The 15,070-nt window shown below is 32.3% G+C and overlaps 1 protein-coding gene across 2 annotated transcripts in view; it reads left to right on the forward strand.

Annotated features, from left to right (window-relative positions):
• Nucleotides 1-15,070, forward strand: part of LOC129744389 (fibrillin-2-like) — a 38,141-nt gene that overhangs the window by 16,350 nt on the left and 6,721 nt on the right. For both annotated transcript variants that reach the window (XM_055736894.1, XM_055736895.1), the window contains exon 2: nt 8,139-8,951. In XM_055736894.1, the coding sequence (XP_055592869.1) occupies nt 8,860-8,951 (92 nt within the window). In that variant the 5' untranslated portion in view covers nt 8,139-8,859. The remainder of the gene's footprint in view (nt 1-8,138; nt 8,952-15,070) is intronic.

The following is a 15,070-nucleotide window of genomic DNA, read 5'->3' on the forward strand; positions in this document are numbered from 1 at the left end:
CGATTTTTAAATCAACTTAAAAATAGTCTAATAAATTTCTGCAACCATGTTTAATGTTCATACGAGTCCAGTACTGGTTTTAAAATTATGAAACATGCCACATACCCCTTAACAGAAAAAAATAATCGATAAATATTGAAAAACTTGATCAATCTTATCCCTTTTTACCGATAATTCCTCCCATAAATAAGTTCATTAGATATTGGAGTAGAGTCTGATTTGTGGACATAACAGGGATATATGGAATCCTTGGATCACTACGGAACTACGACGACTGAATAAGAAAGACCCTCCTTAATACAATAAGGATATTTATCGTTAACTGATTTCTGCATACAAAAAATTCAGCAAACGTTGTTACCAAAACTATCGAGTACAACGTGATCTTAAGTCCAGACCGAAAGTGTTTTGGAAACATGTTAAAAGACAATGGAATTAACCGGGCCAGCCAACCCAAATATTTCTGGATGGTAAACGGCGAACTCTGATCGTGGAGTCTGTGATCGCTTTGAACCGAAATTCTCGTCAATCTAATATACAGCTCACTTTCACATTCAAGTAGGTATTAATTCTTTTTTAAATGCTTATAATTTGTGACTGTAAAAGAAATAAAATAATGATAGAAAGTTAGTTCCAAGTATCAATAAATTACAAAAACGATAAAAGTGATAAAAGTCACAACGACAAATTGAGGTAATCTTCAAAATTATTATTTTAATTAATTTCGTAATTTTAGAAATTATTGTAATTTTTTAAATTTTTAAAAATTTTGTCAATTATATTTTTTTATTTATATAATATTTTAATTTTCTGTAGTTTGTGCTATTATCCTTCTTTTTGTAACATTGGCCATTTTTACAATTTTTTGGCATTTTAATCAATTTTGTAATTTTCGCAATTTTTTTTGTCAGTTTAAAGTTTACACTTTTCACCGATATGGCATAACAAACTTAAACTACGATGATCAGTCTCTTCATTTTTTTTTTGTGTTTTTTGTAATCCAGATACTTGAATTCTCGTAGGTTTTTAAATTTTTGGTTATTTTGTTATTATTGTAGATTTTGTTATTTTTAATTTGAATAATTTAAGTAATTTTTTTAGTTTTGTCATTTTAGTCACTTTTTTGTAATTTTAATTTTTGATTCTAATTTTTAATAATTTTTGTTTTTTCGTTATTTTTAGTATTTTTGAAACTTATTTAGTTTCTTCAAGTTGATGTAGACTTTGACAAATTTTTGTTAATACACAAAACGAGTTTGGCTCCTTAAAACCTCAAGGTATGAGCCGTTTCTAATAAAGAAATTACAAAAGAAACCTATAGTTTCTGAAAAAACTTTCGTAAATTATGTAATTATTGTATTTTTTATAGAGCTTGTGATAAAGCTCAGTTGGCAAGTCAGTTGCCTCCTGAGCCGATGTCCGCAAGTTCAAGCCCAAGTGTAAACATCGAACACAATTGTACCGGATAAGTTTTTCAATGACTGTCTGCCAACTTCACCGTTGATATAAATTCGCGAATGCCACAAAGGTGGTAAAACAATATAATCGAAACAAAACAAAAAAAATGGATTTTTTAAAATTTGTATCGCTTTTTGCAATTTTTGTAGCATCTGCAATTTTTTTTCAAGGTATGTTTAAAATTATTGTTTCATTGATAGATGCTGCTTTTTTAGCAGAATTTGTTAATTTCTTGCATTTTGTGTTCTATTTTTATTTTAGTAGTTATTTGTTATAATATTTTTCTTCTATTCCTTTCTGTATTTTTTTTATAATTCGGTGTGTTTAATCATTTAATGAAGTAGTTTCTCAAATAAGTCTGTTCGCCCATTCTCAACGCCTGTTCATTTATATACCCAGTTATCCATCTATGTACAGTGGTCCAGAAATTAAATTTTGCGAGAAACAACTACTTGCGTCTTTCCTTTAACCCTCCAAAGCTGTTCGGGTCAATATGACCCGAAGCGCACATTTCAAACATCTTTATCGTCTTTCCAATATACTGATGAACTGGTAATTTTGACAAACCAAGTATGTTCTAAGAAAATAATGATCAAATTAACGCCAAAAAACTAAAATTTGAGTTTTGAAAATCGGTTCATTAAGAAATGAAATATAGCTAAGCAAAGACGAAATTGGATGTCGTTTTTTAAAAGTGAGATTTTTTTCTACCGGAAGATCTGTCATAGCGGTCAAAACTTTCATTGGACCCCAACATATCTATACATTGTCGGATAGATGGATTCTTAACAATTTCAAACATCAATATAACACTTCAATACAGAAAAGCTGTCAGAAGTTATGAGTATTTTAAAAAATAAAATTGATTATTCGGACTTTTTACATTCTTAACCAGTTTCTGATAACCTGGAAATACATATCGACTTTATTTTAAAATGTTAAGTAATAAGAATAAATTACCTACACAATGAATATAATATCATCAAAATCGGTTAACATTTACAGCCAGGAGAACGAAATCAATCTAGAAGTCATATTTTCCCGAAACGGATATTTAGCGAACGGCTTTGGAAGGTTAAGTTTGATGCATTTAATGTCTTAGACCAGGGGTGAGCAACCCGCGGCCCGCGGGCCGCATGTGGCCCGCGAGACCCTTGTGTGCGGCCCGCGAAGCTTTTTTCAAATTTTTATGTCTTTTTTCTACAATAAATAGTTTGCAAAATTTCGGATTGTCAACTTTTTTCTGGCATTTTGAACGTTTATTATGTTCTGTTCAAGGCTTAAATGCAATATTTTTTATTGGTATAATGTTGCATTGGAGTGTTTTTTTTTCATTAGTATACTTTTTTACTTCCACTTTGAGAGCAAAATCCATTAACGTGAGTCAGAAGAACAGCCAAAAATCGGAACATACACATGGTCAAAGGAATTTCGAAGCCGGTTTAGTGAAGTCAATACCTATTTTTTATTTCAAGAAAAAATATAAAATTGAACGATAAAAAATATGCTCAGCAGATTTTTTTTTAAATTATTCTATCCAATGGCAAAAAAAAATTAAATTTAAAACTGATATATTTTTTTATTTCTGAATATTGACGAAAATTACGAAAGTTAAATAATAAAGCCTGGGTGAACGATTTTTGATTGTTTATAAATATGAATCAACCCACAAAAATTATTAGTTCTTGATAAAAACAATTGATATCTGAAATTCTGTGATTCCACCCAAAATGTCTTTGAAGATTATCTGTAATGCTTTTTTCAGAAATTTGATAGAAAATTTATCACAAACATCGATAAATTGAGTTATTTCACTTATAATTCGCAATCCACATTACCATAGTCAAAATATAGCTTTAGAAATCCTATTCTTATGATATCTAAATAAGATTAAAATGATAAAAATTAAGATAAAAATTCTAAAATCAAGAACGTAATTTGGAAGATAGTTGCTTAAAAAAACGAGAAATTAAAAATTTTTCTGTGATTTCGACAACCTTGCTCAACATCTGAATGCAATGATCCAATACAGAACTTCAATTTAAACAAACGAGCTTTTTAACGTTTGTAGGAAAAAAAATTTAGGCTTTGAGGACAAGTTTTAATGGTGAAAAAAAAAATCACAGAAAGTTAAATAGCGATTCAACGTCCAACGCTAAGAAGACTGTGATTTCTTTAAAAATATATTTATCACACTCTTAGTTATCACTGTGGTAAACTCCGAAAGATTTTTAAATGGAAGTGATGACGAATGGTATCATCGGTTTAAACAAGAATGTTGTAAGAACGAATGTTCGCAAGGAAGTACTATTAAAAACTATTAAAAATTGAAAGAATTTAAAAAATGTCAAAGATTTGGCGAGGTACCTTTTCAATATCGTGTTTTAAAAAAAGCCGTGTTGTTACTGCCGTGAATTACTGTTTTCAAGAACGTGAATTCGTTTTATCTTTTCTTTTTCAGATTTGTTTTCGCCAAAAATTTGTAGTTGTGAAAAATGACGTGAAGTTCTGATAATTATCACAAAAAAAAATATATTTTAAGTGCGGCCCGCCGACAAGATTTCAAATTTAATTTGGCCCGTTGGTTCAAAAGGTTGCTCACCCCTGTCTTAGACCAAATTTTACAACAACTCAAGGCTGTTATTTTGAATTAAATAATTTTAGGGTAGTTTATAAAGTTTCTGTGTTGAAAATTATTTTCTAACTTTAATAAGATAGACCCCTGCATTGTTCTACAATAGATGTAGAACCTAATTAGGGGCCGTTCACTAATTACGTAAGCACGATTTTGGAAATTTTCAACCCCCCTAGTAAGGCAAAGTAAGATTTTTCAAAACCCTCCCTCCCCCCCTAGTAAGATCTTATATTTTTTATTCTATGAGATATTGACACGTTTCTAAAATGCTTGAAAATATTAAAAATGTGACATACATGCTTCAAAGCAAAGCATTTTTTAAGTAAAATTTAAAAAAAAAACTGTATTTGAAAAGCACAATCCATACAAAATAACAGATGAAATGTTATAAACGATTAAAGAAAACATTATTCAAGACGTAGCATGTTTGGAGTAACAATAATTTTCAATAAATTTCCAAAATCGAATAAACAATATTTAACCGAAATTCCGATTTAAAAAAAGAGAGATCAGGTTGGCACATGGTTCCACAAAAAATTGTTATGTTTTTACCTGAAAAACATAAAAAATCTTTAAAAAAATTTCCTTCTAAATATACTACTAGAATTTGGGCAAAAAATTTTAACGACAATCACGTTGTCAACTAACCTAAAAGCTCAGACTCATTCAGCGGTAAGCAATAAAGTTTTAGGATTTTTTTGGTGAATCGGTTGTATAATTTAAAGTTGGTAGTGTCTATCACTAAAAAAACTGTCCAGAAATTCATTATTTAAAGCGCCTTTTATAGATTTATAAAGATTTTTTCTGGATGAAGTCATTTTCGTCATTCACGAAGTGCCATTTTCCTTTTTGTTTCTATAAATTTCTCAATTAGAAAAGATTGTTATGATGGAAAGCAAAAAGTTACGATCTTTTTAAACTATGTGATTTAGTGTTTTTGATGGCATATTGGTTTGAATTGGTTCTCTATAAATTTTATAGAACCTTTTTTTTATCAATTCAAAGACATTAAAAGCTAAATAACATAGCATAGCATAGCAGTGGGTGACTACACACATCTTGCATTGGCTGATACACAAAGTACAACTCAATAATCAAAACAAACAGCCCTTTCATCGGCATTCTAAAAACTTTTAATCGGTTTTCCGAACATTTCGACTTCGACGTCTCAAGGAACGTATTCCGAAGAAAATTTTTAAGTGTATCTAGTATTGTGTAGTTTTATGTTGATATTAATTTTAATTTGTTAGTTATAGTGTAGTCATTAGGATCAACATGTGATCCGTTGATGTTTTAAACAATAAACAATAAACACCAGTTGCCAAAACGAGTATCGGGATTCAAAACTCATTCCAAGTGTTGGTTTTCAAAAAGTGTGGTACAATAATGCACACCGTGACAAGTCAATGTAATCATAATGGGGAAGATCTGATACAGCTAAATGAACTTTTTTAGTGCAGAGAACTCATGCGACCCAGGGTGCTGTATTCAGATAGATAGGGAAGGGGTATTTACATGGGAAATTCTACTTGGCAAATTGGACTGATAAGCAATATAAATTAAATATGGTGTAAAAGCATTAAATTTTAAAATGAAACGATCTCACCAAAGTCCATAAAAAGGTGGTATGTTTCAGCTGGTGCTGTTTCACAATTCTGCTTGATTCCAGTCATTCGGAAATGGGTTGCATCCAAATATTTTCTTTTATCTGTTGCCTATAAACAACGCGCATCGCAGCAATCAGAAAAATCCCGCTTCCGTTGGCCCATCGCGACCTCATCCTTTTTTTCACTTTAATGTCCTAAAATTTAGGCTGCACCACGGCTATAGCCGTCTGTCAAATTCCGCAGATCACTATCTTTTTCAAAGCAATTTTCCTGGCTTTACCAACATTCGACTGCTTAAACACATTATTGTACCAGGGCATCGTAGAATTTTGCACCGCGTAAGTAAAAAACAGATCACACAGCCAGCCATTTTTCTTTGCTCTTCTACCAAACACTGTTTTTCATATCAACATGAATGCATCTGCTCTCTAAACTTCACAATTAACTATACTTTACTTCACTTTATCCTTTCCAATGTTAAAAAGTTTAAAATACCTTCAATCCATAGTAGAAAATTTAAAGTAGGTATGAGAACGTAGACGGAACGCACTACCTCAAAGACATTAAAAGCTAAATAACATAACATCAAAATAAACCAACAAATAGGTAATGAGTAAAAAAAAACCTGAGTAATATGGTTTCGTTTGGATGTGGCTGTGACGAATTTTTAATGTAACATTTCTTACGTAAGATTTTTGGAAACCCCCCCTACCCCCCTAGTAAGAGATAGTTAGCAAATGTGAAACTCTCCCCCCCCCCCCCCCCCCCCCCTCCCCCTATGTGCTTACGTAATTAGTGAACAGCCCCTTATTCATGAAACTTTGTCCAAGGCATCAAACATCTATCTCTTGCATTAAATATTTTATTGCATTTTTATTTTCAGAAGGTTACGGTGGTTCTTCAAAAAACAGTGTTTCGTTATATCCAAGGCTGGTAAATTTCAGTCAATATCTTTTCTCCTGACCAACGTCTAGTAGTCAATGTTATCGAAAGAATATCAAAGTCGTCTACCAGTTGAATGACCAAGCTACAATAGCAGTCAGACAGCAATGTCAATAATGAATGACATTTTTGAACTCCACTAGCATCATACATACGGTCGTCTTTCTTTTTCATTTTCTGGCTGTGTTGGGAGGAATTTTACGTTATAATTTACGAAACAGTTGAAAAAATGTAGTTGCTGGCTGTAAGAAGAAAAAAGTCATAGCAAGCATGATGTCATTCATTCAACTGGGTCATGATATTGTAAGCTTATGTCGCTGACCAAAAATCAGTATCGCATGACATGAACATGCTAAGCAGTATCAAAGTCGGCTGACATTGGCTGTCTGACACTGATAATTTGCAGCTCTGGTTATATCTTTTCAGGGTGATATTTTATCAAAAATATTTGTTAGGTAATATTTTAGATAATAATCATGCGCATCGTTCGCGCATCGAAAACGGATTACCAAAATTTGTTTCTGTTTTGAAGCTTTTAAGTAATTTGTGTTGAAAAATTACTCTTTATAAGCTACGATAACTTCAAATGAAGCAAGTAAGAAATTTTAACGTTGATTGCATTCAAAAGTTTATATTACAAAAACTGGAGGTAAGTTTTTGTTTAAAGCTTTAATCTTTGTTTGAAGTTAAGTAGTAAAAATCGCTAAAATCTCTAAAAAAATAGATTGAATTGGTATCTGTGTTCTGAAATGAAATTTTTAATGAAGGGGTTTTTCGATTAAACATTTGTACCAGTAAAGTTTTTAGTCCCTTCCATCCCAAAGATGCGCATGATTATTTTCTAAAATCTTGCCTAACAAATATTTGTGATAAAATATCACTTTCTATCTTCCTTTTTCTTTTAAATAAAAGTGCTAAGCTAAGAAAAACATTGTAAACACAATAAAAAATGAGTTTGGCTCCTTAAAACCTCAAGGTATGAGCCGTGTCAAATAAAGAAATTACAAAAAAAAATGTTGTAGACAATAATGTAGGCATCTACCTTATCACAGCTAGAATGTAATTTTCATATCTCAAAACTTTATAAACTACCCTAAAATTATTTCATTCAAAATGACCGCCTTGAGTTGTTGTGAATGTTGGTCCAAGACATTAAATTCATCAAACTTAAGGGAAAGACGCAAATAGTAGTTTCCCGCTAAATTTTATTTCTGGACCACTGTGCTATAATTTTAAAAACTGGAGGTCTTCTAACAAAAAAAACAAATTTTCACTAAAAAGACTATAAAAAGATTGGATGGTTTCAATGACTTTTCAAAATTTCAGTGCATAAAATGAGTATACATACTTTAAAACATGTTATGCTATTTATATCCTCATAACTTTTTAGTATTTATAGCCAACCTTCAATAGTGACCACACCGTAACAATAATACTGATGCCTGTATTAAATGTTCGGGTTATTGTTTCTCGTTTCCAATACCTTTTTTTTCTAGATTACAACTCAATATAACAAGACTGGAATGCCTGCCGCTTGAGCTCTGCATACTGATAACTTTCGGCATCGCCGTCATATATGTACGTAAGTATGAGCACGGGCTTCTTACTCATAAACACCCAGTCCGCGTCTCCGATCACACTCCCGCGCAAAAGGAAGACCATCTCACAATCGCAGCAGCAGCATAATCGCCGTCGCGTCGCACATTGCCACTTGACTTGACTTAACTTGGCTTGGGCCGGTGTCCCCCGGCTTGAGAAAGCATTTCCAAACGCTCGGTTAACAACTGAACCTACAAACACGAGCTCGTTAGTACGCAACGCCACTGCACTGGGTGGGCCTCTTTCTGGCTGAGCGGGAATCGACGAAGACGCCGAAGACGACAACGACGGCTTGTCCGGAATATCAAATAGCAATTGCTGCTATACTCCAGAACGGAAGAGGATCAGACCGGCCGGACAGACGCACGCGGATCGGATTCAATCGAACGAAACGCAACGGATTGAACTTGGCCCCGAGGTAGAATCTTCTTCAGTCGGGTGCCAAAAAACGACCGTGATAGACGTCGATCGGTGGAAAATTGAAAATTTAGAAAGGATTTGATGAACTGAGCTGCTGGAGGTGTTTAACTTATTTGAATGATAAGAAAGTGCCGCCCATAGTGATAGTTACTAGCTACGATACTGTTTGATTGCTGAGGGTTGGTGACAGTTTGAACAATGTTATATCTGAAGATAATAGCCGTTGGCCTTTGCTCAGCTTTTGCCTGGGATGCTGCAGTTGCTGCCGAAGCGTGCTCCAACACCACAATGTAAGTAACAATGAGCGAAAACTCCACATAACAGTGATGAAAGATAACACTAGTTTACAGCATTTTTGAACTAAGTTAACTGAAGATCACTTCTTATGTGAAATCGAGCACTGAGTCCTTAAATGGAATTCAAAAAAATCTCAGTAGAACAGTTTTTGAGTTATGCTTTAATATGAAATTTTAGTAAAATAAAAAATAAGTACTTGTACTACTTTTTTAAATATCTCCGACTGCATAACATCAATTCGAAATTTCTATTTTAAACATTTAAGGTGAATAAATTTTTTATCGATCATATTAACTACATTTTTGCGTATGATCAACAGTATTGTTGATATTAGTATCATTATGATAGAAAAAAAAATACAAAAAAACGCATTTTCTTAGAGAAAATTTTTGTTTTAGCGAAAGTTTTAGATTCGAAGGTAAAAAAATGTTTAAAAATCTGACTTACATTTGTACTTAAAGATCAATTCAAAACAAAGATTTCAAGTGGTTATTTATCAAAATCGTTTGGAAATTGAAGAAGTTATGGTTACTTTACCAAAACAGTAATTTTTACATTTTTGAATAAGTTAACGGCCCGCGGTGTACTTATCATAGTATAGGAAGAATTAAAGAGTCACACTCGCTCCAATTGAAAATTGATTATTAGCTTACCAGAAGGCCACATGCCAAATTTCAGAACGATCTGACCATGGGTAGGGGTTGCTTGTGTCTAAAACGTGAATAAGTTTTAAAGGTGTTTTGCTCGGTAGGAAAAAAATACTGGTTTTTCATTAATAAGGTAAATTTTGACTTCTCTAGCCGATTGCTTTTTATGAACAATTTTCTTAAAGTATAGATTGAAAAAGAGTAGGCTGCGGCCGTGAACGACGGGTGTGATTTTTTTTCGCTGCCAATTTTAACTCCTGGAGAAAAAATAATTTTTTGTTGTCATTTGTGCTGAAAATTTGTTCAGATGTTGGAGATTCTCAATCTATTTTCAAGAACACCCGGAACGATTGCCACGACGTCAACAGCAGCCAGTAGTGTCCTCTATGCAACCAATGCAATCAGTATCAGCAATGTTGCGGGAAGTAACATCAGAGTGTGCCTCATGCGGCCTCTTTTGGTTGGCTAGCAGAACAGAGGTTACGAAGAACCTCTGGTCGGCTTTGATGAGGGGGTGACACTAGTCAAGAAATCCAAAACACCGTGAAGTGTGATGAGGTGGCCGGCCAACAGGAACTGCTGCTACGGGATGTCTTGTGGCTCGAGGATTGTACCTGGTGAGCCGGGTGGCAATGATGGAGCTGAATCTTAAATTTCGGACCTCGTGGAACTTTTACGGGTCCCAAATGTTGGTAAGCGATTGCTGTTGCTTGCAAGGTGGGTGTTGTTGGTCACTTGCCGCTGTCTCAAACCATTTCGCATGTTGGTCAACCCCAGGTAAGTACAAGAAGAGCGATTGTTGGTAACTTACGGATTTGGCTGCAGGTATGGATATAATTTGGTCATTAAAAGTTTAAGTTATATATGTAGTGATTGAAAATTTTGTGATAACTTTGATTTCCGGTTCTATCTGTGGAAATGTTTTTGAATGAGTCTTCAAATTAGTTGCAAAGAAATCAATTACCTACAATTTGATGTACGTAGTTTCTCAATTGAACATCTAAGAACAAAGTTATGTTCCTTTAAAGTTGTGACGTGAATTCACTCAGTTTAAACAGATCAGGGTAGTGGTCTGAATTCATTTTACAGTATTTGGAATTATTATGAATCATTTTCTAGAGATGTCAACTTTATGTGCACCTTTAAAAGTGATATTTTTTATTACAACTTGTATTTCCTTTGAAAGTTTACAAAAAAATCAAAATGTTTTTGTTCGCTCCTTTAAACAATTCCATTCAATATAAACATTTTTTTTCTCTACACAATGAAGCAAATCGTAAATATTTAAAAAAAATTCCAAACAAATCAACCCATACATTTTAATATATTTTTTTATGTTATTAACATTTGCATTGATGGAATGTTTTTCAAAATAATATGTAAAACATGTTAAAAATGTTTCTATCCTATTTTGTCTATTGGTTTTTTTAACCGTTAGGCCGAATATTCGGCTCACCGAATAGGCCGAATGTTTATTTTTTAAATTTATACAATAACAGACTTTTCAAATTTATCTTATAATTTTGGAAAATTTATAAAATATCCAAAAGTAAAATTGAAAATGCTACACATCCACCAAAAACTTCTGGATTTAAAAAAACATCTTACGTGTATCCGTGTATTTTTCACTGTTAATAACTTTATTTTTTGAGTACCGTTATTCCAGATTTTTTTTATATATCCAGGCTAGACCGTTCATGTCTTTTAAATATTTCCGGAAAATTTTGCGGTATGAAGACAAGTATCCTTTTCAAATGAAAAAGAGGTAAGATGTAAAAAGTGTTATTATTTTTTTCATATGTTCAAAATAGCTTAACTCTATATGGGGTTTAGTGGGGGGATTGGACAGGACATCAAACGATCGGAAGACTGATATACAATGGATTGTGGGTTCAAGCCAGCCGGAGTATCTCGACAAATTTAGAATAATGATTAGGTTACTTTGGAACCTTTTCAGAATCCTTCATTTGTTTCGAACAGTTGGAAGGGAGTGAGATGAGTCAAACCTGTCCCAAGCCAGTGGTAACGGACCCCTTGGTTGTGCTGCAAATATTGTTTATGAGTTAAGCTTGAACAATATTTGAATATGCGATCGAGACTTCCCGTACCGCCTCGGGTCGAAAGACCTATCAGCCACTGGTGGGTTTTCATACATACATACACATACATAAAATTTTCTTAAAGTATAAATTGAGACAAATATTTCACTCCAAGACTGCAACACGATTGAAATTGAAACAAAAAAGTTATTGTTGTTCAAAGATTGTATTTTATCCAAAAATTGTCGTACATATAAAAAGCAATGCGTAAAAACTACTCATTGCGTGTTTCATTTTTGAACGATAACTTTTTTGTATTATGTCCAATCTGGTTGCAGTCTTCAAGTGAAATGTTTGTCTCAATTTTGATTTTAAGAAAATTATTCATAAAAAGCATTTGGCTAGTGAATTCAAATGTTATTAATGAAAAACCAGTATTTTTTGTTCCTCCCGAACATATTACTTTAAAATCTTATTATCATTTGAGACTCAAGTAACCCCTTCCCATGGTCAGATCGTTCTGAAATTTGGCATGTGACCTTATGGTAAGCTGATAATCAATTTTCAATTGGAGCAAATCAGAATTTCCATGTTTAATTCTTCCTATACTATGATAATTTCGATAAATTATTAAAAAAATGAAAAAAATACTGTTATTTTAAAGTAACCATAACTTGTTCAATTTTCAACCGATTTTGATAAATAACCACTTGAAATCTTTGTTTTGAATTGGTATTTCAGGCCAATAGACCCAGATTTTTCAAATGCTACCTTGTAATCTAAAACTTTAGCTTTTACAAAATTTTCTCTAAAAAATGCGTTTTTTATAGTAATTTACATCATAAATTTACTAATATCAACATTACTGTTGATCATATGCAAAAATATAGTTCAGATGATCGATAGCAAATTTATTCACCTTAAATATGCAAAATGTTTTGCATTTGGAGATATTCGAATCTGAGTTCAAGTACTTTTTCAATTTTTAGAAAATTTCATGTTTGGAGCATAACTTAAAAACTTTTCTACTGAGATTTTTTTTAATTTCATTTTTGGATTCAGCGCTCGATTCGAATTAAAAATAAAGGTCAGCCAATAAACTTCACGATTTTTTTTTTAAATTTTGTAATCTAGTGTAATTAGTTATTCACTGGATACAAAAATACATAATACGTACAGTAGGGTGGCCCAAAATTGTACTTTGTCTGGGATTTTGGGGGCTTACGCTTCAAATGATAGCTTAGGGTGTAACAAACTTTTGTAAGGCAGCAACTCAGAAAAATGATGTTTAGAGGTCGCACTGGTTCAATTTTTGGAAAAAGGCATTTTTTTCGACATTTTGTCCTAATAACATTTTCAGATCTTGAAAAAGTATCAAACATGTGTCTCTAAAAAATTTTCAATTTTCTTCATACGGTAATTTTTTACTTAAAATTTATTGGGACTGTTTTGGAGCAGGGATGAAGTTCAATCAATTTATTATACTTTAAGCGGTAAATTTTTAAATTGTGAAAGAAAAATCCAATAAAAATTATTACGATATTTTCTATACAAACATCCGTCCAAAAAAAGAATGAAATCGCCCGTTGAACTACAATAAACCTCATTTTCAAACCAGTCATTTCTATATCGCTTCAATCGATTTTGATGAAACTCCGCCAGATACTTGATCAAACATTTTTACATCTTTTGGCTAAATTTTAGTATTTTCTATGATTATATGAACATTTTATGAAAAAAAATATGGCAGCTGGTCAAATTTGGAAGCGAGTTGGAAGAGATTTTCTTTTTTGAACGCAACTGTGCGTACATTAGGGTGGCAATGGATTTATTGGAAAATTTTTGTGATTGAATCTTGAAAATCGACCATACAAATTTTGTAAATTGGCCCAAAATCTTACCTGTGGAAAAGTACAGCACAATCGGACTTGCCTCAAACCGCTCGAAGTTTCGGTTGATACCCTCAAATATCAGAAAAAAGGGGACCATAGGAAATTGAAAAAAAAATAAAATTTTAATTTTGATGCCAAATGACTCTAATATGCATAAAGCGTCGAAATATGGTGTTATCTCGAAAAAAGCTTTTTTTTTTCAAAAATCGACTTAAGAATTTTAAAAATGATGTGAGGGGGGAACAAAGGAGATTCGGAAAATTGATATTTTATTATTGATACTAAATGACTTGATGAAGCCTAAAACACGATTTGAAATCTACTGAAAATCTGCTGATGAGTTTTGGTGAAACAAAAAAGTCTCTAATTCCCTGAATTTCTAAGAGATTTTGACTAAATTTGTCAAGGATTTTGGGTTGAAAATTCTTAGCTCAAATACCCGGATTTCTCCAGGTTTTACGATAAAAAAGCTCTGATTTGGCCGGGCCCGGATACGTGCGGGAAAAATCCTGGCAACCTTACCCATATGCTTATAGATATGATCATAATTTTTCTTGTTCTTTCACATGGAAATTGAATATTTCATGAAATAGTAATAGTCTCTCGTTTCTTAAACCAAGGCCCAAACCAAACACACACCCCCTCCCCACATAGAGATTTTTCCAAGTAAATTTTCACCTAAGTAACGGAAATCGCAAAGGTATTTTAGACTAAGTGTTCACAACAAGGCCAAATTTTAGATCGCCTCCGGCGTATTTTCGTCTAAAACCATTCTAGACTTGAGACATTTCATTTCACTACGCTATATGAAGTTCACGAATTGAAACTGAAACTGAACAGTTTGAAACCTACCTTTTGTTCAAAATTAATTCATCGAATACTAATTTTATACATCAACAAGTTGGAGGCCATGTAACTGTAACACTTTAACAGGTGTTTACGACTAGCGTGGTTATCGGAATTAGCCAAACAAAAATCTAAAACCTAGTTATCTGCTTGTTTATTTATTTATTGTATTTACAAAAAATAATTTCATTACACACATTATACTAATATGAAATGTTCTTCAAAAAACCCATTCCAGTGTCAATTTTTTTTGTGTTTCTTATTTTGAATAAATGCTCAACATCAAAATGGTTTTGATAAATTAAACAAGGCCACAACCTTGACATTCTTCCGAAGTGCAAACAATTTAAAACGAATTTAGACTAATTTTGTGCCCAGAATCTTAATAAGCAATTTTCCTGCCAGCTTTTGTTATTAAAATAACTTTTGAAAATAGGTTAAAATCGTTTAAAAAATAAATTCCTGTTCTTTTAAAAAAAAAAAAATTAAAACAAGAACATAACATTTTTAAATAAAAGTTTTGAATCAATTATCAACTTTCCTCAAAACTTCAAAGTTTGGAAATTTAAGTTCCGCAAAATAAGTTATAGAAGTTTCCTATTTGTTTATTTTTCCCAATTTGAAGAACTTTTATAGAAATATTAAACCAAATTGAATTTTAGATAATTTTTAAAATGTAAATCTTATC

Source organism: Uranotaenia lowii, chromosome 2, assembly GCF_029784155.1.
Source record: "Uranotaenia lowii strain MFRU-FL chromosome 2, ASM2978415v1, whole genome shotgun sequence".
NCBI classification, from domain to species: domain Eukaryota; kingdom Metazoa; phylum Arthropoda; class Insecta; order Diptera; family Culicidae; genus Uranotaenia; species Uranotaenia lowii.